At 40.6% G+C, this 27,495-nt stretch overlaps 4 protein-coding genes across 5 annotated transcripts in view; all 4 read right to left on the bottom strand.

Moving 5' to 3' along the window:
- Nucleotides 1-27: 27 nt before the first annotated feature.
- The window catches only part of LOC135123259 (transient receptor potential-gamma protein), a 92,548-nt gene continuing 65,080 nt past the window's right edge, over nt 28-27,495 (bottom strand). Inside the window, exons 6-20 of one of the 2 annotated variants that reach the window (XM_064047769.1) lie at nt 21,980-22,141; nt 21,706-21,916; nt 7,584-7,818; nt 7,273-7,377; nt 5,775-5,914; nt 5,625-5,728; nt 4,330-4,463; nt 4,124-4,259; nt 3,794-3,989; nt 2,931-3,125; nt 2,698-2,739; nt 2,455-2,635; nt 1,977-2,268; nt 1,438-1,801; nt 28-1,384 (exon numbers count right to left, since the gene is read on the bottom strand). In XM_064047769.1, coding sequence (XP_063903839.1) covers nt 1,034-1,384; nt 1,438-1,801; nt 1,977-2,268; nt 2,455-2,635; nt 2,698-2,739; nt 2,931-3,125; nt 3,794-3,989; nt 4,124-4,259; nt 4,330-4,463; nt 5,625-5,728; nt 5,775-5,914; nt 7,273-7,377; nt 7,584-7,818; nt 21,706-21,916; nt 21,980-22,141 — 2,848 coding nt within the window. In that variant the 3' untranslated portion in view covers nt 28-1,033. Of the gene's footprint in view, nt 1,385-1,437; nt 1,820-1,976; nt 2,269-2,454; nt 2,636-2,697; nt 2,740-2,930; nt 3,126-3,793; nt 3,990-4,123; nt 4,260-4,329; nt 4,464-5,624; nt 5,729-5,774; nt 5,915-7,272; nt 7,378-7,583; nt 7,819-21,705; nt 21,917-21,979; nt 22,142-27,495 lie in introns of both variants that reach the window. The other variant, XM_064047759.1, reaches the window with a different exon arrangement.
- LOC135123275 (sphingomyelin phosphodiesterase-like) lies at nt 14,100-16,244 on the bottom strand. The gene is made up of 7 exons (XM_064047792.1): nt 16,154-16,244; nt 15,275-16,109; nt 15,029-15,226; nt 14,804-14,974; nt 14,582-14,762; nt 14,341-14,534; nt 14,100-14,294 (listed from the first exon to the last, which is right to left on the bottom strand). Exons 1-7 carry the CDS (start codon nt 16,212-16,214, stop codon nt 14,147-14,149), a joined length of 1,788 nt encoding a protein of 595 aa, XP_063903862.1. The 5' UTR covers nt 16,215-16,244; the 3' UTR covers nt 14,100-14,146.
- Nucleotides 16,708-18,896, bottom strand: LOC135123220 (sphingomyelin phosphodiesterase-like). The gene is made up of 6 exons (XM_064047716.1): nt 18,423-18,896; nt 17,829-18,376; nt 17,412-17,777; nt 17,186-17,366; nt 16,941-17,134; nt 16,708-16,895 (listed from the first exon to the last, which is right to left on the bottom strand). Exons 1-6 carry the CDS (start codon nt 18,849-18,851, stop codon nt 16,751-16,753), a joined length of 1,863 nt encoding a protein of 620 aa, XP_063903786.1. The 5' UTR covers nt 18,852-18,896; the 3' UTR covers nt 16,708-16,750.
- Nucleotides 19,384-21,568, bottom strand: LOC135123230 (sphingomyelin phosphodiesterase-like). Its single transcript, XM_064047726.1, has 7 exons — nt 21,433-21,568; nt 20,705-21,384; nt 20,489-20,658; nt 20,078-20,440; nt 19,853-20,033; nt 19,611-19,804; nt 19,384-19,560 (listed from the first exon to the last, which is right to left on the bottom strand). Exons 1-7 carry the CDS (start codon nt 21,500-21,502, stop codon nt 19,419-19,421), a joined length of 1,800 nt encoding a protein of 599 aa, XP_063903796.1. The 5' UTR covers nt 21,503-21,568; the 3' UTR covers nt 19,384-19,418.

Genomic DNA, 27,495 nt, shown 5'->3' on the forward strand with positions numbered 1-27,495 from the left:
CAAGCTTTTTATTAAACAATAGCACACGCATAAAAAAAGTTAATACTAAGCGACTTATTTCCTACCGACTAAGCGTCTATTCTGAGATGACTAGAAAAAATATGTCCAACTTTTCAACAATAAATAAGTACATCTTAACGTCTACCATTTCGCGACTACACAAGAGAGCAGATGTGGAATTTTGTATAAAATTTTTGGTTGAAACGGTACTTTAACAATAAATTTACAATTTTGTCAGAGTGACTCATCTACGATGTGGTGTATGACCTTAGTGTAAAAAGGTTCAACAAAAGTTAATGATGTGTGGAGGTGTCTGGATGAAATACATTTACAGAGGAACAAGTGTCTGTTTGCATCTTCAGACACCTCGCGAAATAAAAGGATGCTCTTAACCACTAAGTTCTGCTTAATCTAAATTTTCGGGTAGATGTGGCGGATATAGTTTTTTCTTAAAGTTAAGTTAGATTAATGAGTTAAAAAATATTTCAGTGATGTTATGTACAGTTTGTAGTGAATGTAGCAATAAGTATTATAAAAATACCCAGTTTTACACAGACTAGTCTAGACTAAGGCAATGACAATGAAACTACAATATGTTCGAAGGCCTCTCGTATGTATTTTAATTTAATTGTTTCAATGGTAGAGATCGGTGAAAGTGATTTTGATATTATAACGATAATCTACACTCCTTAAAATTAACTCTAGTCTATCTTACATAGGAAAGTCTGAAGAGATGAAAATGGCAGTCAAAATATCAAAAAACCGTTTACTGTAAATAAAAACTGATATTCATTTCCTCATCACCCTGTGAAATTGCCTATAATAACCAATGGTCCTTTAAAATGGCTATTAGCGACCATAGTAACGATTATCACATTTTTCGTAAATTAACAAACTACTACATATCTCCGGTGCACCCACAAGGGTCAATGATTCTCCCACAAGCATCTACATCACTCGTCCCACCTACTCAAACAAAATCTCATCGCCTTTTTCTCCGTTTCGTAAAACCATTGACTCTTTGGAGACCCCGTTACAACCAGCCCGTAGGCCCATTGTGCCCACTCAGCGGGATGACCCCGGGTAACTTAGGCAACGACTGCGAATTATTCCTAAATTCTTCTTCCGGAGTCTGCGAAGACCCAGTCGCTTGGTTACTAGACGAAGAATAGTAGAGAAGAGGTTCCCTGGAAGAGGCACCCGCATTGTGTTGCCCTGCCGCCGCCACGCTCTCTTCGGTGGTCGAGGGCGTCAGCGTCGGCGGTGCCGAGATGGGAATCTCAACGGAATCTTGGTGGGATTGGGTCTTGTCGTGGGACACCATTTGAATCACTTCTGGTACGCGAGTAGGAACGCTGGAGGCTCGTTTCAAAACCTGAGGAATCTACAACAAACGAACAGAGATTCGCGTGTATAGAGTGTTGCCTACATGTTTACCTTCTTGGGGGGTTTCTTCACGCTGGCCACTTCCCTGGTCGCCGCCGCCACGATCGGACTCGTGTTCCTCGACGCCGAGAACTTCTTCCTCTTCTTCTTGAGTAGGGCTAGCCCGTGGGCCAGCCCGTGCAGCTCCGGCTCCGGGTGGACGGGCACGTCGAGGCTGGGGTTCGAGTCCGACGACCGCACCGAGCCGTTGTCGTCCGACGCCGGACTATTGCTGTGACTGTGGGAGTGGTTGTGTCCGTTTTCTCTGCAGTTGTTGCAGACTGAATCTTCGGAACGGGAACGTCCGATCAAACGGGAAACTTTTCCAGTTTTTGCCGCTTCGATCAAGGTTCCCCAGCGGCGTTTGTGCGAATGACTTCGTTTCAAATGAAACCTAAAAGCGTCTCGTTACACCCGTACGCGGAATTTCTCGAGTGTGCACTTACATTCAAAGCGTCTAGCATAGGCATACTAAAGAAACGGAATAAAGAAGAAAAAGTAAGCTTTTGCCTAGTCTAGCTGTGAAAGGGTGTCAAGGGGTGCTGCTATACCTGCCGATTCCTCGATGGTGGTGGTTGTGGTTTTGCGAACCTTCGTTGATGCTGCCTTGCGAGGACGAGACGGTGCTGCTGTGCTGGTGGAGCTTGCGGGGGGTGGAGTTGAAGATGCCGGATAGAGTGCTACCGAAGAAGTCGTGGTGGTGGCCCTCCTGGTGGCCCTGGAGGGACGCGATGAACTCGGCCACGGGGGGTAGAGACCCGGTGGCGGTGGAGGGCTGGGGGCCGATGTTGAAGCCTTTCATCAGTCTTCGCTCTTTCTGGCGGTTCTTCTTGCCGCCGGTACCTGAAAGAGACAAGTATGATTTCGAGAAAAATAAACCGCTTGTGATTGCCGGAGCGAGAATTATTAGGTATTAGAGTGTAATTTGCCCTCGGTTTGATTGGAAATATCGGCAGAGGGTGGAATTCCGCCTCTCGAATACCTAACAAGGCAATAAAAATCTGAGATTGGGCTTTCTTTCTTAATTACCCATGCCGCTGTGCGCCGTCGACGTGTTCATTCCAGAATTTTTGAGTATTTCAATAAGTTCGAAGCGAAACGCTGATATGTCCTGTTTGATTTCATTCACGTCATCCTCGGTAACTCCCTGATTTTCCGCCTTTCTTTGTTCGACTGTCACGTAGCGGCGCACCAAGTTTCGCATAATGCTCTATAGAAAAGTCGACAATGTAACTCCATCAGTTTGTACAATAATGCACTTAATTATCTCACCTGATATCTGAAATCTCTCTCGCTCGCCTGTTTAACTTTCCTCTGCAAACAGAAAAAAGCGTTACTCCACCCCGACACGCATACCTCGTCCATTCAGCTCTAATAGGAATGCATACATGCACTCTGCGAATTTAATTAGGGACCGTTCCGCTGATTTATATCCCGCATTTGCATGACACGTACCGGAAATCGCCGCAGACCGGCCCCCAGATCGCCGGCACGCTCTCACTCACCCTTATCGTCCGCATGTGCTCCTTTTTGGCGGCGCGGGAATGACCGCAGAATTTCCGCCGGACCCACTGAATCACGTACCAGATACTCTTGGGGGTCGGGATGATGTTGAACGGAGGGGGCGCGGTGCCCCCCTCCTCGAAATAACTTATCCACAGTTTGCTCCTGGCGAACTTCCACTCGACGTCGGCTCGCTCCTGCGGAAACAATGACCCGAATTAGGACCGGGCTACGTAATCTAAGTACTCTGCTTGCATCTCCTGCAAGGAATCGGGCTAAACCCGGTGACGCGTCCCACCTTAAATCAGTTTTACTAACGCCCAAGAAATCCCAAGAAGGCCTCTGCAAAACCAGTTACAGTCGAAATGCTGCGGCATGGACGATACAGGGCAAATTGAATTTTCGCGACGCAGGAAACGTCGATCTGGCTCAAACGCGGCTTATTTATGACCGTCAAAAGGTAAATATGTTGTTTCGGAATCTCTTCTTGGCTTCGTTCGAAGTTGATTGCATAATGCTTGCGTGACCGATGATCGCGGTTCGTAATTACGGGAAAAGTCTGGAAAGCATGCGAGGTTGTCGAACCTCGTGGGAATATCGACGAGGAAAGCGAACGGCTTTTTAATCACAACTTCAAATAATGCGAATTGTTTTGGAAGTTTTTCGTGGAAGATATTAGAGAAACTCCCGGAGGAAAGTCCGGGCCCGAGTTTAAAGTGCAAACACGTTGCCGGACGCTAATCCACTTTTGCTCGTATTTGCTTTCAATTTTAAGGTAATTTTTTGTTTGCGGTGGTGCCGTGACCGGGATTACGGGTACGTCGTAGTCTTGAGGGGCGTGGTGGCAATCAAGGGTTTCCCTTACCGAAATCAGTTGATATGAATGATTCATCATCGCAATCAGTAAGTTGAGCAGAACAACGATGTTAATAACCGAATAGGTCCCAAACATGAGCATTCCCCAGAACCTCGTGAATATTTTAATTTCGTTCAGCTCGAAGCTCTCCAAGTCGACCAATCCGAACACGGCCCAGAACAGCGTCTGACTGGTTTCGAATAAGCTGCAACATAATCGAATATGACTTGATTAGAACCCTATCTGGGATGCAAATTTATTTGAACCCCCAAGTGTGATTAATGGCGAAATTTAACACGAAAATGAAGAGAAGCTTTTAATTAGCCGCTCGATACTTACTTCGAAAACCTCCTCCATATAATGCAGGCGTTCGTGTCGTTATTTTCAGTCCGATTTAAAGAAAGACTCAAGGGTTCCTCGTCGGGACATTTCCTCCGTTCGGCTTTAGCATAATATGAAAGGAGCTGATTCAGACCTGAAAAATATCGCCCGAATTTGCAAGTGACGCCGGCTGGACGGAATAGTTTACGTTCGAGGGTACTCACCGCAAGAAAAGGCGAACAGGACGAGGACGTACAAGAAGAAGAACTTCATTATGTCCATCACCATGCGCGACAGCGACACCTGCAGTGGTCCCAAGTGCGGATTTACGGAGAAAATGTGCACCAGCTTCAGCGAACTGCAAGCCACAGGTAATTTAAACATTCAAGTCTGAGGCGCATACTGGTCACGGCACCAACTCGACGCTCGAGTACTGGCTGCGTTCTCCTACTAAGTAAATAATAATTAATGTAGCTGTTTCCACATTTAGCATTAACGTAGACTGGGTTGGCCGCAGATTTAAATTCTCGCGAAAAAAGCGTCCGCGCTAGCTCGTACCGCAGAATAATCTCTCCCTCGGGACTTGTTCTCATTAAATTGAGTTTATTTTGACTTAGACGCAGTCCTTTCTGCGAAAATGTGGTACATATGTGAAGAAGTAGTAAAATAAATTATAGGGGTGGTCGTAAACAATATTATGTTTATTGCCGCTCGTTCCATTACCTGCACGCTACAGAAAACAGAAAGCTACTTTTAAAGGGGACCGTATAAACCGCTCGAGGAGTCTAAAATCTGTCTCGCCCGAAGTTGATGAAACCGTTCGTTAGTACTTAGAACACGTGGCCACTAATCCTGGAGGGTGTGCCAAGCCGAGATCGATGTCCGAAAGTTGCGAGATTTGTGGTAGCTGCGTGGAGCGGCGAAGAGACCATAAATGCAGGCAATTTAAACTTTGGACTTGAACGCTCGAGTGCATTTTATGCCTCCGAACAAACTAGCGTTATTCGAAATAATAGTCCATAGTTCGATTTAGCAATAAATTTTCGGACGGTTCCACTCCGTCTGGCTTTCCCCGACCAGGAACAAACGTTTATTCATTACCTCTTCATTTCCGAAAATCGTAATGGAAACGACTTCAATTACGCACCGGCATTGTTTAGAGTAAACGATCGCTCGGAAAAAGTTATGGAACATTTTAATATTCGCGTCGTAGTCGGCGTCAGCTGCCGCTTTCAAATCAAACGTGTCGAAGAGGGTGAGGGCAATTTAATCTGCTTATGGTATTCACCGGTTCGTAATGAATTAAACAGCCGTCTAGTGCACGTCAAGCGACAATTCATCTCATCAGTCATATGCGTAGCTAGTTTCGATTATTGAATAGCGATGTGGAGGGCTTTCGAACGAAGAGCGCAGGAAGTGATCCAATTCCGATTTTATTAACGAGATGAACTCGCTGCAGAAACAACAATAGTTTGGACGTGGTGGTGCCGTGACCAGGATGCGATTATCGCGGACTCACCTGAAGATGTTAGCGGCCGAGAAGAGCCCTTCGGAGATCAGCATGGGATCCCACGCGTCCCAGTCCTTCCTCTGTTCGTGCATGGCCACAGGGTTCTTTTGTACCTGCAACCGTCTTTTACTACAAAGCCCCTCTGTCGTCCGCCCTCACCTGATAAATAGAAACTACCCTTAACGCTACCGTCGCTACGTACAACGAGTTTGTAATAAAGTCGATCACATTCCACATGTCTCTCACATACTCCTCGAGCCCGACGTCCCATAACTGTTTTATTTCGCTCCATATTAAACCTAGAAAGCAAGTTTGTGTTAGGTGTGCTTACATAGCGGCTAACTAGTTAACTACACATCCGGACCCATCCTCGACGAAATTAAAGTTCCACCCCGCTGCAAAACAATGTTCCCTTCTTCCATTATCGTCGTGTTTGGGTTATACATTAGGCCGCCGCTTCCGTGTATTATTTCAGCAAATATTTAAATTCAGAACCGCTGTTAATCATTTATTATATTGAAAAGGGTAAATTGGACGGATTGTGGAACAACGGTGGCTTTGTTACAGCTGCAGGTCTGTTGAGCCGGTGGGAACTTTGATCTGGACAGGACAATCTAATTTGGGCTTCTTCTTCTTGTCTTGTTTCATCTTGTTACGGACCTGGAGTAAGTGAATTTGTCGGTGGAAATCGTAAACTAATCCCAAGTCGATTTTTTTACGTGGGCTTGTTAAAGTGGCGTTAATATTCATGTTCACAAAAATTCGATATATATGCAAATAGCTTCCGCCAAATTATGATTCGTTAGATAATTTATAGTTGCTATAGCGGGATTAATGATGTGATTGTTTAGCATAATCAATATCCATTGAAAAACTCAGCCTCACTCACATAATTCTAAAGGCCTTTCAGAATCGGACGCTAAATATTGACAAATTTATTATCGAAACCGATGGAGCACGTAGCCGGGAATCCGAGCGCAGAATTCCAGGTCAATATGTCGACTATTAATCGCGATGGCCCTAATCGAAGGAGTCGTAACTCTAACCGCAATAATTGACCCAAGATCTCTCTCCAAGCACCTCTAAGACGTCCGAATTACCTCATCACATTCTTTAATCAAAATTAGATGGCTCTGTCAACGTAGATTCCCGTCGTAACCCTTCATATAGTGGGCGAAAGCCGCTGAAAAGGGCGTGGCTTATTACTTTTACAACCGGAGTTAGCACTGTCCAGTAAAGCAGCGATTTTTGGAAGAAGGCGGGGTTTAGGAAAAAATATAATCTGTCCCCGTCTTGTTTACAAACACCGCCCCAAAAGAAAACACATCCGTGCATGCTTGACGCTTGCACCCCACGTAAACAATTACGTGAATGTCATGTGGTAGTTTCGTCTCGCCCCGGCCGCCGCCGGAATAACAATGCAGCGTAAACTGTGGAAATTGAAAAGTCCGTTTAGTCTAAGCAAGGAAACAAAAACAGAAAGAAAGCTAATGGGAAATCGGTTGGATGCAATAAAGCCGTTTGTAGTGGTCGTTCTGACCCAGCCAAGTTTAAACCAATTGGAGCCGGCTTTGGAAAAGTGGCAAAGTTTTCTGTGAAATCTCTGCGGCGATGTTTGTTTCAAAAGTTTCGAGCATTGCGTATTTGGGGTACTTACCGAGAACGTAGGCTAGTATTATCCATTCGACGAGGGTGGGATAGGCGCCCCTTTGCGTGTATACGATGCTCGGGTCGTCGAAGAATAGCGTTTGCGATAACATAACTGGAAAAAATGGGCCGTGTAGCAATTTGTTGCGAATTTGGACGAGATCGTATCGGGAATTAAGATTTGAATAATGGGAGATCTAATCGCAGGGGAATTATTCTACGTGGTTTTTGCGCTTTTGGCTCCTTTTTGACTACGAAAGTATAATAAATTGGTAGGAATGTTTTGTCACGTACTACTCGCACTTAGATTGTTCAACTTACATAAAAACGTAATGTAAGACGCGGAATTACAGATGAACTTGATGAAAGGCTTTCGCATGGTCTGGCCGATGACGGAATGTGGTGCAAGGATGTAGGCGATCGAAAAGAACGGAAACAGGACGCCGATCTTCACGATTTCTAGAGCTTGCAGAACCATGTTTTTCCTGCGGAAGCCGGGAAGACCTTCGTACCATATCGATGCCAACAGTTGCTGGACGTTGGAATGAGCGACGAACTGTAAAAAAAAAAATAGTAGCTACTTACAATATTTAAATATTTGTGTGGAAATATATTGCGGCAACCAAACCCTGAAAGCTCGCTCCGAGTGGGAGTATAGAAGACACGAAACAAACAGCTTCGCTTCACCAGCAGAGTATTAAATTACGCGATTAAATTGAACAAAACCCTATAAAACTACTTCCACGATTTCAGCAGCACATGAAATCAATTCCGCTTTTTGTATCTGGAGCGGCTTCGCCTTCTTAGCGATTCCGATACAATTCCTCAAGACAAACCCGACCACATTTCAATTCCGGGAACGTCCAAAACTGTGTTTATATACCCGGAAGGATATTTCAAGCGGTGTTTAACCCCGTTTGATTAATACCCCCATTTCTTTTCTTCAAAAAACCCTTCCGTTTCCTAAAGAGTACAACCAACCCTCGTCTCTCGCTATCATGTTTTCAATTAAATATTCAAATTAGTTTGCTCCCAGAATAGTCAAGCTATGCAAATCATGTGTTGATTAAATTCTGTTGTTGGATATTGATATGAAAAATCGATAGAGCGGTGAAGACGGAGAATTGATGTGGCGCGAGAACGGTAGTAAAAACTCTTTCCAAGTGTGATAGAGTTTAATTTAGTGGACCTAATTGAAAAATAGCTTCCACACTAGATAAAATAGAAGGAGACGACGGTACATTGCAACGACGCTGTTAAATTTCTTATCGTTCGTTTCACCGGGGATAAAACGCAAGATAAAGGAGATTCGCAAGAACAATAAAAGTTTTCATATTCATAAGAAGCTCGGGACGGATGTCGAATTTTATTTCTGGGAAGCCGAAGAGCTGGAGGTGAATACATTCCGCCATTTTGTGTCACAACGCGTTAAATAATAAATCGTTCCTCACATCGCGTTTGATTGATGGCATGCAATAAAAAATCTTAAACATGCCACAACACGCTCTCGCGCTCAAAGTTAATCCAATAACCGCGACTAATTGTTTAGTCTCGAATAATCCGTTCAAATTGGCCAAAAACGCGCTAAGAATCGCTAAATCCGCGTCCCTTAACTCTGATTTAGCCTGACTCGCACATCCACTCGTAAATCACGCCCAATAGGATATTATTCTTCCCGTTTCTATTGACAATTTAAACCTTTCCACAATTTATTATTGTGCTATTATTGCAGAGCGCAGCCCGATTTTCTAAACATGATCGATTCGTCGACAAAAACCTCATCGGAGGTAATCAACCCCGAAGTGTGCCAGCGTGGATGCGCACCTCATGATGCACTTTCAGAAGTGAGGAGTCTCTGCAAACCTAATTACGGAATTAAAGACGGGCTGCCAGAGCTGGGGATCTTTTTTCCTATCTGGATACAGCATCTTGATTAAATTGATAATTTTATTACGCGACACATAAAAGCGGGATGGGAAAGGGCGCTTTTCTACGGAGCGTCGTAAAAATTGGAAATGTGTTGCCAGAGGAGGGAAATTGTAGCGACCATTAAGCACTGACAGACGTGTGACACTAATTTGGATTTATGATGGGTGTGTTTTCGATAAAGGTAAATTGCGGGCCGAGGTAGTGCTGGGAGGGGGATGTGTGGATGGAAAGTAGTGACTGGGGACAAGGGGTGGCTCTAATTAAGACAAAGTGTTTATTTTTTTTTGATTATTAAAGTTGTATATGCAACCAGTTATACATCTCGATTTGGCTAAAATTGAATTAAACGGTTTTAATGTCTCTTGACTAACGCTTGCTACTTTTATTTCTTTCTGTTCCTTTTTTACTTATTTAATCGCTTTCTGTTTCAGGATTTGTGACCGTTTTTGCCCACACTGTCACACTTCGGTTACTTCTGGTGCTTTGCCAGAACTCGATATAGTGGATTTTGTTGACAAAGTTGGTTGTACTTTTGTTAACAAAAAAAAATTCACTGCACATTTGTTGCTTCTGCTGCTATAAAAAAATACCCGAAATGTTAATTTCAGTTACGTTATTCTAAAAAAAGTGTCGCTTTAATTAATTTCGTTACATCAATTTTTTAGTTGGCAATTCTGTCAGTGACAGATCGTTTGTTCCGAGAGAAAATGCAAACTTTGTTTTCCGTTTTCGTGATTTATTTCAACTGAGGTTCGTCGAGAAGTGCGCTCTGAAAGCAATAGAAACGCTCTAAATGTACTAAAGTGAGGTTATGTCGGTTTGGGTTACACCATTCGAAGTTTCCAATTTCAAATTAACTCGGCAAGAATCAATCGAAAAGTACAGTGTTGTGCGAAAATGGTCAGAGGTGATGTTTGAGTGGATACTAAACTACTGTGAGACGTTGAAATTTGTACAGTGGCGTGCGAAAAATTCATAATTGAGTTTAAGGTCGATTTAGGTATGCGTCGTTTATATCATCCGTTGACGTTGCCGTTGACGGATTTTCAACCAATCAAATTGTGGTAGTGTGCAGCGCCGCCTACTTGAAGGAAAATTCCTTGAAGTAGGGGGACATTTTCCATTATTCGTCTCAAAAGATTGTATTTCACATGGTAATTTCTCGTGGAAAAATAAGTATTTTACGATTAAGCTCCATCCCTCGGCTTACGACGAATAAAAAAAAATCATCAGAATTGCGATAGGGCGGGTGGGCGGGGCTTATATTTTGTCTTTTTTGTCTTAATATACATAGCCGTCTTTTCACAACAAGAAACTTAAAACATGGTTAAAATGGAGCAAGGAAATATGGATTTTGCAATTATGGGACGGAGCCTAATTGCAAAATCAACATTTCCTGATACAAATTTTCCATTTCAAACATGTTTTAAGTTTCATGTTGTGAAAAGAAGTCTACACATATTGAAACAAAAAGACAAAACGTAAGCCCGCCCACCCGCCCTGTCTCTATTGTGATGATTTTTTTATTCGCTGTGAACAAAGAGGGCGGAGCTTAACTACAAAAAACTTATTTCTTTACAAGAAATCACGAACACGTTTTTGAGTATCGAGTTGTTCAAAGAATACTATGTATATCAAGAAAAAAAGCCAAAATATAAACCCCGCCCACCCACCCCATCTCGATTGTGATGATATTTTTTATTCCTAGAGACTTAAAATACGTTTAAAATGGTAAATATTTTTAAGAAAATATGGATTTTGCAATTAGGCTCTGCCCCTTAGTTTGGCAACTAATGAAAACTTCATTACTATTTAGATCAGGGCAGGTATGCGTGTGGTTTAATCTTTGGCTTTAATTTTTTCTTAATATACATAGTATTCTTTGAAAAACACGATACTCAAAAATATGTTTTTAGTTTCTCGTGGAGAAATAAGAATTTTACTATTAAGGTCCGCCTTCTTGGCTCACGACGAATAAAAAAAATCATCAGACTAGAGATAGGGCGGGTGGGCGGGGTTTATATTTTGTCTTTTTTTTTTCTTAATATACGTAGCCATCTTTTCGCACCAAGAAACTTAGCACATAGTTAAAATGGTAAAATTGCAAAATCGACATTTCCTTATACAAATTTTCCATTTCAAACATGTTTTAAGTTTCATGTTGTGAAAAGAAGTCTACACATATTGAAACAAAAAGACAAAATGTAAGCCCGCCCACCCGCCCTGTCTCTATTGTGATGTTTTTTTTATTCGCTGTGAACAAAGAGGGCGGAGCTTAACTACAAAAAACTTATTTCTTTACAAGAAATCACGAACACGTTTTTGAGTATCGAGTTGTTCAAAGAATACCATGTATATCAAGAAAAAAAGCCAAAATATAAACCCCGCCCACCCACCCCATCTCGATTGTGATGATATTTTTTATTCCTAGAGACTTAAAATACGTTTAAAATGGTAAATATTTTTAAGAAAATATGGATTTTGCAATTAGGCTCTGCTTCTTAGTCTGGCAACTAATGAAAACTTCATTACTATTTAGATCAGGGTAAGTATGGGTGTGGTTTAATCTTTGGCTTTAATTTTTTCTTAATATACATAGTATTCTTTGAAAAACACGATACTCAAAAATATGTTTTTAGTTTCTCGTGGAGAAATAAGAATTTTACTATTAAGGTCCGCCTTCTTGGCTCACGACAAATAAAAAAAAATCATGAGACTAGAGATAGGGCGGGTGGGCGGGATTTATATTTTGTCTCTTTTTTCTTAATATACGTAGCCATCTTTTCGCACCAAGAAACTTAGCACATAGTTAAAATGGTAAAATTGCAAAATCGACATTTCCTTATACAAATTTTCCATTTCAAACATGTTTTAAGTTTCATGTTGTGAAAAGAAGTCTACACATATTGAAACAAAAAGACAAAATGTAAGCCCGCCCACCCGCCCTGTCTCTATTGTGATGATTTTTTTATTCGCTGTGAACCAAGAGGGCGGAGCTTAACTTCAAAAAACTTATTTCTTTACAAGAAATCACGAACACGTTTTTGAGTATCGAGTTATTCAAAGAATACTATGTATATCAAGAAAAAAAGCCAAAATATAAACCCCGCCCACCCACTCCATCTCGATTGTGATAATATTTTTTATTCCTAGAGACTTAAAATACGTTTAAAATGGTAAATATTTGTCAGAAAATATGGATTTTGCAATTAGACTTTGCCCTTTAGTCTGACAACTAATGAAAACTTCATTACTATTTAGATCAGGGTAAGTATGGGTGTGGTTTAATCTTTGGCTTTAATTTTTTCTTAATATACATAGTATTCTTTGAATAACACGATACTCAAAAATATGTTTTCAATTTCTCGTGGAGAAATAAGAATTTTATTATTAAGGTCCGCCTTCTTGGCTCACGACGAATAAAAACATCATGAGACTAGAGATAGGGTGGGTGGGCGGGGCTTATATTTTGCCTTTTTTTTTAATGTACGTAGTTGTCTTTTCAGAACAAGAAACTTAAAACATGTTTCAAATGATAAATTCTTGTAAGCAAATAAAGATCTTACAATAACCCCCCCCCCCCCTCGATCTGATCGATCATAATTGAGATCAGGGCGGGTATGAGTGAGGCCTAATCTTTGGCTTTATTTTTTTCTTAATGTACATAGTATTCTTCCAACAATACGATACTCAAAAGCAAGTTTTTAATTTCTCGTGGAGAAATAAGGATTTTGCAGTCAAGCTCCACCCCCTTGACTCACGACGAATAAAAAAAGTCATCACATTTGAGATAGGGTGGGTGGGCGGGGCTATATTTTGCGTGTTTTTCTTAATACATGTAGACGTATTTTGACAACAAGAAACTTAAAACAGTGTAGATATATAACTAACGTATATACAAAAGTTGAACATAAAAGTTATTATCAACGGCAACCTGGCAACGGAGTTTTTAAATGACAATTTTCGGCTCTAAAAGCAACGTCCGCGGTAACAGCAACTTCAACGTCAACGGCAAGTTTATAGATTTCACTTTAGTTTTCAAGTGTTGGCACTGCAGTCATTTGACAGCTTAATTGACAGTTATTTGGCCGTAACTGTCAAACCGCACAAGGAAAGCGCTGGTGTTGCCAACATATTTGTCAAGATTAAATTGCAATGGTTGCTAGACAACAGAACACGATTCTGTTATCTGAGTGGTTAAAGTCCAGTTTCTGAAACTGGACCCGATATTAATGGCCAGATTCGCGTGTAAGCCAAGGTTGTTTTTATCTTTTGTTATCGATTTTTTATTTCCCTGATAAGTTAATTCTATAAGAACATTTTAATAAATTTTATGACTGATTTGATGTAATTAGAGGGTAATAACGTGGTAACAATTTGCCATCAAACAAGTCCGATCGGTTTTCAGAATTGGGTAATTTTTATTATTATTGTTGCACTAAAACATGTCACAGTTGGGTGTGGTACGGTAAACCACTTGCTTGTTGACGTAGGAACACCTGATGGGTTCTAAACGAGCACAGCGAGCTGGTAAGTGCGAACAAATTTGGTATTAATTCGATAAATTATCGAGTTACGTGGCAGTTGGTTAAAAAAAAAGAAAGTATAAGGTGGCGCGCTAAAATTAGTCTGCACCTAATTACTTAATGAGAACGAAGGTGTCCGAGAGCACTCAATTTCAGTTTCAGCTTCGCTCAACAACTTATCCAACAACTGTAAGATTATAATATGCCACTTCCACTCTCTTCCGATAATTTATTTTATAAACTTCGAAAGTCTGCAGCACCCTTAATGAAAGTCTTTTTTCTCACGAACGCTTCACCCTCTCCGAGTCAGGCCTCAGGTGGACATGGCAACAAAAAGCAGTGATAGAAAACTAATTAAACTCGAGGCAATAAAGAAAACCAATAACAACCACAATATATTTTTTATTAATCAACCCCCAGCGACGATTTTTATTTTCCCTCGCCATACAGCTCGGTGAAATAATTACACTGGGTATAATCTCCGAACTGCGCCTTAGCAACATCGCACAAAATCTCTCTTTGACAAGCCTCGTCGCATCCTCCCTGTATTCCCGCATCGCCGTCGCGGAATTTAAACCTGGAATAAATTATTAACACCTCGGATACGTTTCGGCTGATCCCACCTGAAATAGTCATCTAATAACGAATGATCCTCGGCCATCTTATAAAGCACTTTGTCGACCTCACTCGCCTGTAAATTATTCACACCGTAAGCTTCGACAAAGCTGTACAGCTTAAACCATTCCGGTGTTTCGGTAGTGGGCCGGGAGTTCGCTAACGTGAGATTAAACGTCCATTCTTCATAATCTAACAGCGTCTGGAAATTAGCAGGTAGAGTCAGGCCAGCGCCAGAGCGCCACTTACAAAGACCGTATCATCGATTGAGTAAATTTTGTAACTGGGGTTGGAGTTGGAGTAAGGGGTGACCGAGGCGCCGTTGTAAGCCACCCCGATGGCTTGCGTGGGGGCCGAGCTGTTATAATAAACGTGGAACTCGTCGCGGTGCGTGTGCCCGTTGAACTGGCCCGTAATAGTCGTGGCGAATCTAAAAGACAAATAGGGGAAATCACTCGGACTCGGGGTTACCTCTCGATGATGCGCCGGTATTCGCGGCTCCAGACGCTCAAACAGGACCCGGACCCCGTAGGAACGTGCGTCAAGATATGCACGCTCTCCTTGGCTTCTTCGGCGAGCTTAAGTGTGTCCGCTAGCCACTGCAATTGCTGGAAAGGGTCGACGTCGTCGTAAATCAGCCACCTTAGGGTGACAAAGGGTGTCAGAGGGCTTGGTCGGAAAGAAGGTCACTCTCACCAGTTGTCCGTGTAGCAAAGGTTGCCATTGACACCGATCACCCGGAATCCGGGACGAGGGCTCGCGCTATAGTAACCCCCTTTTAAGACTGTCTCAGTCACGTCCTGACCAATCAAGTCGGACCATTGTTCCGCCGCCAGCTTAAACAACCACTTGACAGAGAGGCTTTCATCTTGGAGTTGTTCATCGTCGGGCCAGCTGAAACTCTCCCTCGAACAAAAGTTGAATTTATAGCGCCGAACTTACACGTTAAGAGGGTGCGGCTCGTGATTGCCGAAAATCGGGAACACGGGGACATCATACGACTCTTTGAAGAAGGTGTACAGCTTGGCGATGGTTTCCGTGTTGTTTTCGACTGTGGTTTGCCACACTCGGTGACTAATTATATCACCCGTGTAGTAAACGTAGTCGAAGTCTTGGGTGTTCGTCTGTCTGACGGTTTCCTCGACGAGGTACCACGGAGCATCCGCCATGGCATAGTCGGTCCAGTACCCACACGCCGCTTGTTCAGCGGTAGCTTCTCCTTGATCCTCCTGGCAACAAATCGGTTCACCACAATCCGCAACACCGTTTACTTTGTAATATGGGTCGTAGTGGATGTCTGATAGTTGCAAGATGTTGAAACTTCCAGTACTGTCGTCGTTCAACTCAGGTCGTTCTGCTGCGTTTCCTGTTGCTATGTCAATAGTCCACTCGAAACCATCGCCTGTCGGACAACCGAACGACTGCAGAACGGAACCACACAGTCGCTCTGGTTTAATATCAGGGTAGTTGTCCACGATGTAGATGAGAATGTCCGCGTTGAGACTAATCGCACCATGACAAACCCGCTCGTTTTCGATCTCTAGGGCTAGACATATGTATTGCACCGTCTCGACGAGTTGCTCCTTGGTCATCCCGTGTAGGCGTTCGTCCACCACAGCGGTGAACACCGCCGCACACAAAGTACAGATTTCGTCATTATCGTATGCCTTTTCCATGTCTTCGCGAAAGACGTGAGGTATCTTGTAACTGACTGGTGGCGGTTTTTCCCCCGTTTTGATATAGTGGACGAAGCCGTCTTTGGCCAGCTCGAAGTCGGCTAGAGGAGTGTTAGTGTCTTGTAGTGACAAAAGATCAACTTACCCGTGGCAATGACAACCCCCACGAGAGGTAGAAGACACAACAAGAACCTACTTGACACCATTTTTGCTAAAGCAGGTCATAAGCAAATGTCGCTGCATTAAATACTAAGTCTAATCTGGTGACAGCAAGGTGATCAATAATCATCGATCAATTGTAGTTGACCTTCATTTAAGAAAAACAATTCGAAATAATATAGGGACGAAAAAATTAAGGTGCAATCGGGACCCTCTAATCTGTGCAAAAAGATTGATTGTATTTTGAAACATTGTAATAAGTGGCTCAAGTTTCTGACTTTGCTTATCAGTACTTGAAACTACTTAGTTTGTTGTTTGTTAATTTGTTAGTGTTTTTGCAGGCACGTGGAAGACTGGACTCAGACAATCATACTGAGCCTTGGCAAGGTCAAATTGTCTTTTTGACAACGTAAATCAGTTTTAATCCAGTACGTAATGAATCCAACTTGGACGTTATCATGAAGTGTCTTTGCTTGGTTGACGGGTGTTTATCGGAAGAAATTGATCACACTAGACACCTTTGTTATCAATAAATACACATTTTTCGTATTCATCGTTTTATTTTCCACAATTAATAACATTTTTATTTTTGATCATACAGATCCAAAAGCAGGTTACAGCGTGCGTCCTCGCCAAAAACCGTGGTGGCCATCTGACACAAATTCGCTTTTTGACAGTCGTCGTCGCACCCAGCAGCAAGTCCAGCGTCACCATTCCGGAACTTGAACCTACAAACCAACCTTATTCGAATCCACCACTCCACCAAAACCTACTTAAAGTAGTCGTCGAGAAGCGAATGGTCCTCCGCCATCTTCAGCAGAACTTTGTCCACTTCAACCGCATCTAAACTCTCAACGCCGTAAGCCTCCACGAAACTGTACAACTTGTACCACTCGGGTGACTGACTGGACGGTTGTGAATTGGCGAGAGTTAAATTGAAAGTCCATTCTTCGTAATCTTTAAGCGCCTTGAAGAAATTTTAGAAACGTGTTTCTCTATCTAACATTTGCTAACTCACAAAAGTGGTTGCATCCACGTCGTAGAGCTTGTAGCTGGGGTTGGAAAGACTGAAGGGTGTGAGGGACGCGCCGTTGAAAACCACCCCTACAGCTTGACTCGGTTCCGATCGGTTGTAGTAAACCGAGAACTCGTCTTTATGGGTGTGGCCATTGAACTGACCCGTGATGGTGTTTGCGAATCTAGAAACGACGCGACGGTGTAAATAATAACGGGATAATAACTACCTATCGATAATCCGGGAATACTCCCGTCCCCAAACCGAGAGACTGTCGGATGTTCCCGTAGGAATGTGAGACAGTATGTGGACGCTTTCGTTATTATCTTCAGCTTGTTTTAAAGTATCGGCTAGCCACTGGAGTTGTCCGTACGGATCTTTATCCTCGAAGATCAACCACCAGTTGAAGGAGTAGCAAAGGTTGCTGTTGATCGCGATGATGCGAAAACCGGGCTTAGGACTCACGGTGTAGTAGCCTCCTTTGAGGACTGTCTCTCTAATGTCTTCACCGACGAGATCCGACCAAGCGTCAGCGGCGAGTTCGAAAAGCCACTGGATTGAGAATTGTTCGTCGGTCACGCTTTCAGTAGGCCAACTAAAATTGGACGTCATTTTTGTTAAACGACAAGTCGCGAAACGGGCTTACGTGTTGAGAGGGTGAGGTTCATGGTTGCCAAAAATCGGATAAACCGGTACCGCGAAACTATCTTTAAAGTATGAATAGAGTTGACTGATCGTGTTTGTGTTGTTGGTAACACTAGTTTCCCAAACTCGGTGGTTAATAATATCGCCAGTGTAGTAAACGTAGTCGAATTCTTGAGTATTGACTTGTCGGATGGTTTCTTCTACTAGATGCCACGGCACGTCTGCGTCTCGGTAGTCGGTCCAGTACCCACAAGCGGCTTCTTCAGACGGCGCTTCTCCTTGATCCTCTTGACAACAAATGGGTTCGCCACACTCCGCGTTACCACTGGGGGTGTAGTTAGGATCGTAGTGTATATCCGACAATTGAAGAATTTTAAAACTGTCAGTTGTGTCGTTGGGTTTGGGCCTATCCGGTGAGTTCCCACTTGGAAGGTTAATAGACCACTCATAAGCGTCACCTTTGGGGCAACCCAACGTCTGCAAAACCGACCCACAGATGCGGTTTGACGTAAGATCAGGGTAGTTGTCCAAAATGTAGATGAAAGCGTCCTAGCGACACAAATTAGTTGTGGTTTGAACCTTGAGTGCGACTTACAATATTGAGCTCGATCACCCCTAAACAAACCCTGCGACTTTCTATACCCAAATGAATACACAAGTATTCGGCTTCTTCGGCAAGGGTGTCCCGGGTCATACCTTCCCTGCGTTCAAGTATAACTAAATCGACAGCTAGATTACAAATGTAGCAAATCTGGGGGTTGTCGTAGATGTCTTCCATCCCTTCCCGAAACAAGTGTGTCAGCTGGTAGTTCTCCATAGCCGTGTTAAAATAGTCCGGTGGGTTTTGGCTAGGAATGTATTCCTTCAAGCCCCGGACCACCAATTCAAAGTCTGAAGTGTCTGAAGAAAAATATGTAGATGGTGGTTGTGGAACTTTGGACCTACCTTCATTGTTTGCCTCAATCGCCACAAAAGGCAACAAAAAGACACAAATAGCCACACTTAAAATCCGGAAACGTGCCATCGCCGGGACCGGGTACCAACTGTTTATCTTTCCCCCTGACAGGTTACCTTATCGAACGCATAAGTACGATGGATACATATTTTTATTTTGAATTCGATAACAAGTGGCCTTATTAGAATATAATGGTTATTTTTCGAAAACAGTGATGGACCGATTATCGCCGTCGATAAAGATTGACCTTTAAAATCTCAGGTGTTTTGAAGTGGATTAATCCAGGTGCGCTTTTCAATGATCGCGCATATCTGTCAAGCTAATTAGCGATCGCTTCAACTTATTTCCTGTGTTGTGTATTCAGCGTTGGAGTTAATTTAGTCGCTGCGTCGCCATACGTGGCTCCGTTTGCTAAATCCAAAATTAAATGCACTTGTAGCGATGTTTACCTGTGGGTTCTCGTTAAATTTCGTAATCTCTCCAAATAAATTGCCTCGAGAAAAAGTTTGTCAGCACTAAATTAGAATATCGACAGAGCTCCGCCGTTTATGAAGGATGAATTTTAAATTTAAATCCAATCGCTGGGAATAAAAGATTGTCATTTTCGAGGAAAAAGTTTTATTATTTTTTAGGATGTTAGGCGTCGTATAGGGCTAAGAAGCGATTGCATTGATCATTGTCCCCGAATTCGGTGGTCACGATGTTGCATAAAAGATTCCTTTTGCAATTGTCGTCGCATCCGCCTTTAGTACCAGTGTCTCCGTTGCGAAATTTGTATCTAAAATAAAAAATGTTTAGTGGTGGAGGCAACGAAGTAGTGGCTAGTACAAGAAGTAGTTGTCGAGGAGAGAGTGATCTTCGGTCATTTTGTACAGAACCTTGTCCACTTCCGACGGGAGTAGATTAGCGGCTCCGTAGCTTTCCACAAAACTGTACAGTTGCTTCCACTCGACAGGGGCGCCTTCACCCAAAGAGTTAGCAAGGGTGAGATTGAAGTACCACTCTTCGTAGTCCAACAAGTTCTACAAAGTTTGAGTCAACGAAAGTAAAACAAGTGTGACGGTACTAACGAAAGTGCTTTCGTCGACAGAGTAGTACTTGAAACTAGGGTTGGAGTTGCTTATAGGTGTGACCGACGCCCCATTGTAGGCTACCCCGATCGCCTGATTGGGGTCCGACCCGTTATAATACACACGGAACTCGTCTTTGTGGGTGTGCCCATTGAACTGACCCGTTATGGTATAGGCGAACCTAAACAACACGTTTGTACTTCGTCACGACAAGACAAGTCGTACCTTTCCACGATTCTCGAATATTCCCGGTTCCACACTTTCAAACAAGACCCTAAGCCGGAGGGAACGTGCGACAAAATATGGACGCTTTCGTTGTTGTCTTCCGCCTCTTTTAGAGTGTCTGCTAACCACTGTAGTTGATTGTAAGGGTCCACGTCTTCGTAAGTCAACCACCAGTTATTAGTGTAACATATGTTGCTGTTGATTCCGATGATTCTGAAACCGGGTCGTGGACTTACTGAGTAGTACCCTCCTTTGAGTACCGTTTCGGATACGTCTTCACCGATTAAGTCCGACCAGTGTTGGGCGGCAAGCTCGAAGAGCCACTTCATGCCAAAAGCGTCATCCACGGTGTCACTCGGCCACCTAAAATCAAGATCTTCAAACCCGTCCCAGTCATTCTAAAAGAGTTACAAATTCAGAGGGTGCGGTTCGTGATTTCCAAAAATCGGAAATACGGGGACGTCGAACTGATCCTTGAAGAAAGAATAGAGTTTGGTGATGGCGTACGTGTTCATCTCGATACTGGTTTCCCAAATCCGGTGACTAGTAATATCTCCAGTGTAGTAAACATAGTCGAAATCCTATTGAAGTACCATCAGTAACTCAAAACACTCCGGTGGTACTAACCTGCCTCTTCGCTTGTCTCACGGTTTCTTCGACCAAATGCCACGGACTATCCGCAGCCCGGTAGTCCGTCCAGTACCCACAAGTCTCTTCGGGACTAGCCGGCTCCCCTTGGTCACTCTGACAACACAGGGGTTCGCCACAAACCGCGTTACCATTCGGGGTGTAATCAGGATCGTAATGAACGTCACTCAATTGCAAGATCGTGAACGACGGTACTTCGGTATCGTTGGGTTTGGGTCTGTCTTGCGAGTTCCCGGATGGTATCGTAACGGACCACTCGTAAGCGTCCCCTGCAGAGCAACCGTACGACTGAAGCACCGACCCACACACTCGTTCCGACGTGAAGTTAGCGTAGTTGTCTATAACGTAGAGGAAGACGTCCAGGTTTAGGTCGATTACTCCTTGACAAACCCGTTCGGGCTCTATGTTGAGGTGAGTGCACAACAACAAGGCTTCTTTTACGAGGGTTTCCCTAGAGATATTCAGTCGTCTTTCCAGGATGACTGCGTCGATCACCATATTACACAACTGACAAGTCGATGGCTTGTCGTAGACGTGTTCCGACTCGTCGCGCAAGACGTGGGGTAATTGATTGCGTTCCAAGAGGGCGAGAAACTCGGCAGAGGGTTGGCCTGTGCGGAAGTACTCATGGAGGCCTTGTTCGATTGCGGGTAGATCAGCTGAAGTACTGAGTCAGAAAGGTGTGCAAGGGTGGTTTTGGTACGTACCAGCATTTTGTGCAGACGATAACGTAAAAAACGTCACGAAGAACAGTACGGGTAGTTTAGTGGTTGACATCGCAAGATATAGACTATAAATCAAGTGGGTACTTCGTTTTTATCTGGCGCGTTGGCCTGATTCTGTTTTACGAGTACGAACTGGTAATTGATCGCAAGGGATAAGATAGACCCTGAGGTACAAAGTATAGTTACGGCCGATAAAATCTAGACTAGTCTTAAACGCCCGACAACGTAGCATCGTCTTATCGCAACAAATCCTACCTTTTTTTGCCTGAGCTTGATGGCCAGCTTCAACCTGTTCAAGTGCATCCTGTCCCCGTGCTCGAAGGCCGGCCCTGTGGGGTCGTGGTTGAGGAGGACCTCCAGTTCGTAAGAGCTCCTCGTGTGGTCGAGCAGCGCCGTGGCGAAATCCTGGCACTGTTTCCTCAGCTCTTGATACTCGCTCTTGAACTCGTGCTCCATCAGGCTTAACCTAGAAAGAGGCCGCCGGGTCAGGAGCTTCCAATAAAAGAAGTGTCTCGTCAAGTTTGCTCACCGGCGCAACTCCCATGACAGCTCGAACGCCGTTAGGATGGGGTCTTTGGACGAGAGGGCTATCAGAGAGGGCGACGCTAGGGCGCGGTACGCATTTATTCGGCTGCGGGAGTGCCTCAGGGAGTCCTCCATGCGGGAGGTGACGCATTCGTCGCAGCCGCATCTGGAAAACAAGACACAATGCCCGGAGGCTGAGTTATGCAACCAGTTATATTCGCGAATTTAAATCACAATTCTAGCTTGACGGCCGGCTGTTTTGCATAATAAGAGAGCTTGATCAATCTACAGGGAGTTTGACGATCGGTTGATTCGGAGTAATGCACCCTTATTTCCAATCAGTGCAGGCTGCAGCGATACGCGTTTCAAAGCGACGCAAAACTCCTTTTATGTCGGATTTATTGGAAAGCGAGACTTACGGCAGCCGGAAATTCGTTTCGGATTTATCGCCGGTTTCGAAACGCGACTCCTTAGCGCGGGACGAGCCAAACGTGATCTTTTTCGAGCTGACGTTAATCGTCGAATGCATCAGAATTCATCTGTTTGTAAACTACGCGTCAAAACTAATAAGCGAGGAAACAAATGGACGAGAAAATAATTCACGTCGTCACATCGTTATCGGATTTCTCGTCCCTTGACTTTGGCGTGGAAACAAAAAGACCGTAAGGCGACGCATCATCCCTTCCAAATTGCCACCAACAATATTACCTTTCGCACGTTTTTCTTTTATCTTGATGTCACAAACATGCCTAATCTCGCCGCGGCAAACACTTTTCGGGGAAAATAAAATTCAGCTTACTGACGCGAAAATAATAACGTCGGAAACTTCACACATTGTTGAAGCTATTTTATTGTTGTTGTTATTATTAGTTGCCTAGAATAGACACATTTTTGGCATTATACCACTACTTCCAGACGATGAAAAGGAAGTAGGTTATTTTCAACAAGATGGGGCTACAGCGCATTCGACTAGGACCACAATGTCAATAGTACGGGATTTTTTTACAACCATGTGGTGACCAAATTTGAATTGAAATTTCGCACTTGTAAATTCACAGTTCATATTAGGATTTTAAGCGTTAACTGGTTCCAACGAAATTTAACAGTCATAAGTTTGTTCAGATACAAGTACTTGCTAGGAGATTTCATAATTTTCACTTAGTCAGGACTCACCCTTTGTTTATCTAATCATGAATGAGGTTTCTGGATGCTTATACTCAAGTGTTACATTATAGCACTTTTTAATTCCTCACACAAGATTGCTAATAGTTTATTTACGGCAGTCAGAACAATCTAACGTTGTCCCACTTTGGGAAAAGACCATGAAAATACGGTAGAATTCATAATATCGTGTACTGATGTTTCGATTTCTCGATGTTTTAGCTTTGAATTTTTTTTGTTTCCATTTCTCGCTTTTTCGATTTCTGTACTTTTCGGCGTTTTGATTTTTCAATTTTCCAATTTATCGATGTTTCGATTTTTCAAGTTTTTGATTTCCCAATTTTTCGTCATCTCAGTTTTGGAATTGTGGCGGCGCAATAACAACTCGGTGAGCGGAGATAAGCGGCCTCGTGGTCTAGTGGTCCAGGATACCTGCCCGGAGAGCGGGAGGCCTGGGGTTCGATTCCCACCGAGACAAAATTTTTCTTCGCTGACCTACAGAATATTTGATTTTTCCAACTTTTCATTTTGTCGATTCTTCAATATTCCGATTTTTCAGTTTTTCGAGTTTCAAATCTTAGATTTTTTAATTTTTAAAGTTTTTGATTTATTGATGTTTCGATTTCCCAATTTTTTAATTTTTCGATATTTTAATTGTTCAATTTTTTAAATGTGAAGTTTTCGATTTCTTGATTTTTCAGGTTTTAAATTTCTCAACGATTTTTCAATTTCCAATTTTTCGATTTCAGTTTTGGGGTTTTTCAATATTTTGGTTCTTCAATTATTCGATTGTTCGATTTTTCAATTTTTTGATTTTTAAATTATAGATTTTTCGATTCCCGATTTTTCTATTTTTAGTACTTCGATTTTCTATTTTTCAATTTTTCAAATTTCGAATTTTAAATTTTTCATTTTACTGATGTTTCAATTTTTCGACTTACAATTTTTTAATTTTTAATTATTCAATTTCTTGATTTTCCCATTTTCGATTTTTCATGTTTTTTATTTTCAAATGTTTGGATTATTATTTAAATGTTCGATTTTTCGACTTCCCGATTTTCAATGTTTTAATTTTCAGTTTTTCAATTCTTTTTCATTTTCCAAGTTTTTGGTTATTTAAATGTTCGATTTTTTCACTTCGATTTTTCAATTTTTTGATTTATCAATTTTTCAATTACTGGATTTTTCAATTTTTCGACTTCTCTAGTTTTCGATTTCCTGACTTTTTGATGTTTCGATTTCTCGATATTTTAGCTTTGATTTTTTTTATGTTTCCATTTCTCACTTTTTCGATTTCTGTACTTTTCGGCGTTTTGATTTTTCAATTTTCCAATTTTTCGATTTTTCGATTTTTCAAGTTTTCGATTTCTTAATTTTTCATCTCAGTTTTGGAATTATGGGGACACAATAACACGTCGGTAAGCGGAGAAAGATAAGTGGCCTCGTGGTCTAGTGGTGCAGGATACCTGCCCGGAGAGCGAGAGGCGTGGGGTTCGATTCCCACCGAGGCAACAACATTTTTCTTCGTTTACCTGCAGAATATTTGATTTTTCCAACTTTTCATTTTGTCGATTCTTCAATATTCCGATTTTTTAAGTTTTCGATTTTCAAATTTTAGATTTTTGAATTTTTGAAGTTTTTGGTTTATTGATGTTTCGATTTCCGATTTTTAAATTTTTCGATATTTTAATTGTTCAATTTTTTAATGTGAAATTTTTCGATTTCTCGATTTTTCAGGTTTTATATTTCTCAACGTTTTTTCAATTTCCAATTTTTCGATTTCAGTTTTGGGGTTTTTCAATATTTTGGTTCTTCAATTATTCGATTGTTCGATTTTTCAATTTTTTGATTTTTAAATTATAGATTTTTCGATTTCCCGATTTTTCTATTTTTAGTACTTCGATTTTATATTTTTCAATTTTTCAAATTTGGAATTTTAAATTTTTCATTTTACTGATGTTTCGATTTTTCGACTTCTTGGTTTCAAATTTGTCAGTTTTTCAATTTTTCGAATTCTCGAGTTACAGAGAAAAAGTTATTCGCCTTCTCAATTTTTCGATTTTTCGACTTTTCAATTTCTTAATTTTTCGATTTTTTAGTTTTTCAATTATTCAATTTCTTGGTTTTAGCATTTTCGATTTTTCATGTTTTTGATTTTCAAATGTTTGGATTTAAATTTTCGATTTTTCGACTTTTGGATTTCTCAATTTTACAACTTTTCGATTTATCAATTTTACTATTTTCAGTACTCCGATATTTCAATTTTTCAATTTTTCTAATTTTTAATATTAAATTTTTCAGTTTTTTTATTTTTTTCATTTACGATTTTTTACCAATTTTTTCATCAATTTTTTAATTTTTCGATTTTTTTAATTTTTCAATTATTCAATTTCTTGATTTTCCCATTTTCGATTTTTCATGTTTTTGATTTTCAAATGGTTGGATTATTTAAATTTTCGATTTTTCGACTTTTGGATTTCACAATTTTACAACTTTTCGATTTATCAATTTTATTATTTTTCAGTACTTCGATGTTTCAATTTTTCAATTTTTCTAATTTTTGATTTTAAATTTTTCAGTTTTTTGATGTTTCGATTTTTCGATTATGCCATTTTTCAATTTTTCTTCTCGATTTATAGAGAAAAATTGTTCAATTTTTCATTTTTTCAGTTCTTCAGTTTTTTTATTTTTCTATTTTCGATTTTTTACCAATTTTTTGTTTATTTAAATTTTCGATTTTTGACTTCGATTTTTCGACTTCTAGGTTTTAGATTTGTCAGTTTTTCAATTTTTCGATTTTTCAATTTTTCGAATTCTCGGGTTATTGAGAAAAAATGTTTCAATTTCTCAATTTTTCGATTTTTCCACATCTCGATGTTTTAATTTTTCGATTTTTTAGTTTTTCACGTCTTCAATTTTTTTATTTCCGCATTTTCGATGTTTTCGCTTTCTCAATTTTTTGATTTATCAATTCTTTAATTTTTCAATTTTTTAATTTTTCAATTATTCAATTTCTTGATTTTCCCATTTTCGATTTTTCATGTTTTTGATTTTCAAATGTTTGGATTATTTAAATTTTCGATTTTTCGACTTCGATTTTTCGACTTTTGGATTTCTCAATTTTACAACTTTTCGGTTTATCAATTTTACTGTTTTTCAGAACTTCGATATTTCAATTTTTCAATTTTTCTTCACGATTTATAGAGAAAACTGTTTTAATTTTTCAATTTTTTAATTTTTCAATTCTTTGATTTTCAAATTTTTGGATTATTTAAATTTTCGATTTTTCGACTTTCCGATTTCTCAATTTTACAACTTTTCTACTTATCGATTTTACTATTTTTCAGTACTTCGATATTTCAATTTTTCAATTTTTCTAATTTTTAATTTTAAATTCTTAAATTTTTTGATGTTTCGATTTTTCGATTATGCCAGTTTTCAATTTTTCTTCTCGATTTATAGAGAAAAATGTTTTAATTTTTCAGTTTTTTTATTTTTCCATTTTCGATTTATTACCATTTTTTTGTTTATTTAAATTTTCGATTTTTGACTTCGATTTTTCGACTTCTTGGTTTTAGATCTGTCAGTTTTTCAATTTTTCGATTTTTCAATTTTTCGAATTCTCGAGTTATAGCGAAAAAATGTTTCAATTTCTCAATTTTTCGATTTTTCGACATCTCGACGTTTTAATTTTTCGATTTTTTAGTTTTTCACGTCTTCAGTTTTTTTATTTCCGCATTTTCGATGTTTCATGTTTTTCGATTTTTGACTTCGATTTTTCGACTTTTTGATTTTAGATGTCAGTTTTTCAATTTTTCGAATTCTCGAGGTATAGAGAAAAAGTTGTTCGTTTTCTCAATTTTTCGATTTTTCGAATTACCAATTTTTTAATTTTTCGATATTTAATTTTTCAATTATTCAATTTTTTGATTTTCCCATTTTCGATTTTTCATGTTTTTGATTTTCAAATGTTTGGATTATTTAAATTTTCGATTTTTCGACTTCGATTTTTCGACTTTTGGATTTCTCAATTTTACAACTTTTCGATTTATCAATTTTTCAATTTTTCAAATTTTTAATATTAAATTTTTAAATTTTTTGATGTTTCGATTTTTCGATTATGCCAGTTTTCAATTTTTCTTCTCGATTTATAGAGAAAAATGTTTTAATTTTTCAGTTTTTCAATTCTTCAGTTTTTTAATTTTTCGACTTCTTGGTTTTAGATTTGTCAGTTTTTCAATTTTTCGAATTCTCGAGTTATAGAGAAAACATTGTTCAATTTCTCAATTATTCGATTTTTCGACTTTTCCAGGTTTTCATTTTTCGATTTTTTAGTTTTTCACGTCTTTGATTTTCAAA

The sequence above is a fragment of the Zophobas morio genome, unplaced genomic scaffold (genome assembly GCF_036711695.1).
Source record: "Zophobas morio isolate AGI-343-1 ecotype UQ-CSIRO unplaced genomic scaffold, CSIRO_AGI_Zmor_V1 ptg000002l, whole genome shotgun sequence".
Lineage (NCBI taxonomy): Eukaryota > Metazoa > Arthropoda > Insecta > Coleoptera > Tenebrionidae > Zophobas > Zophobas morio.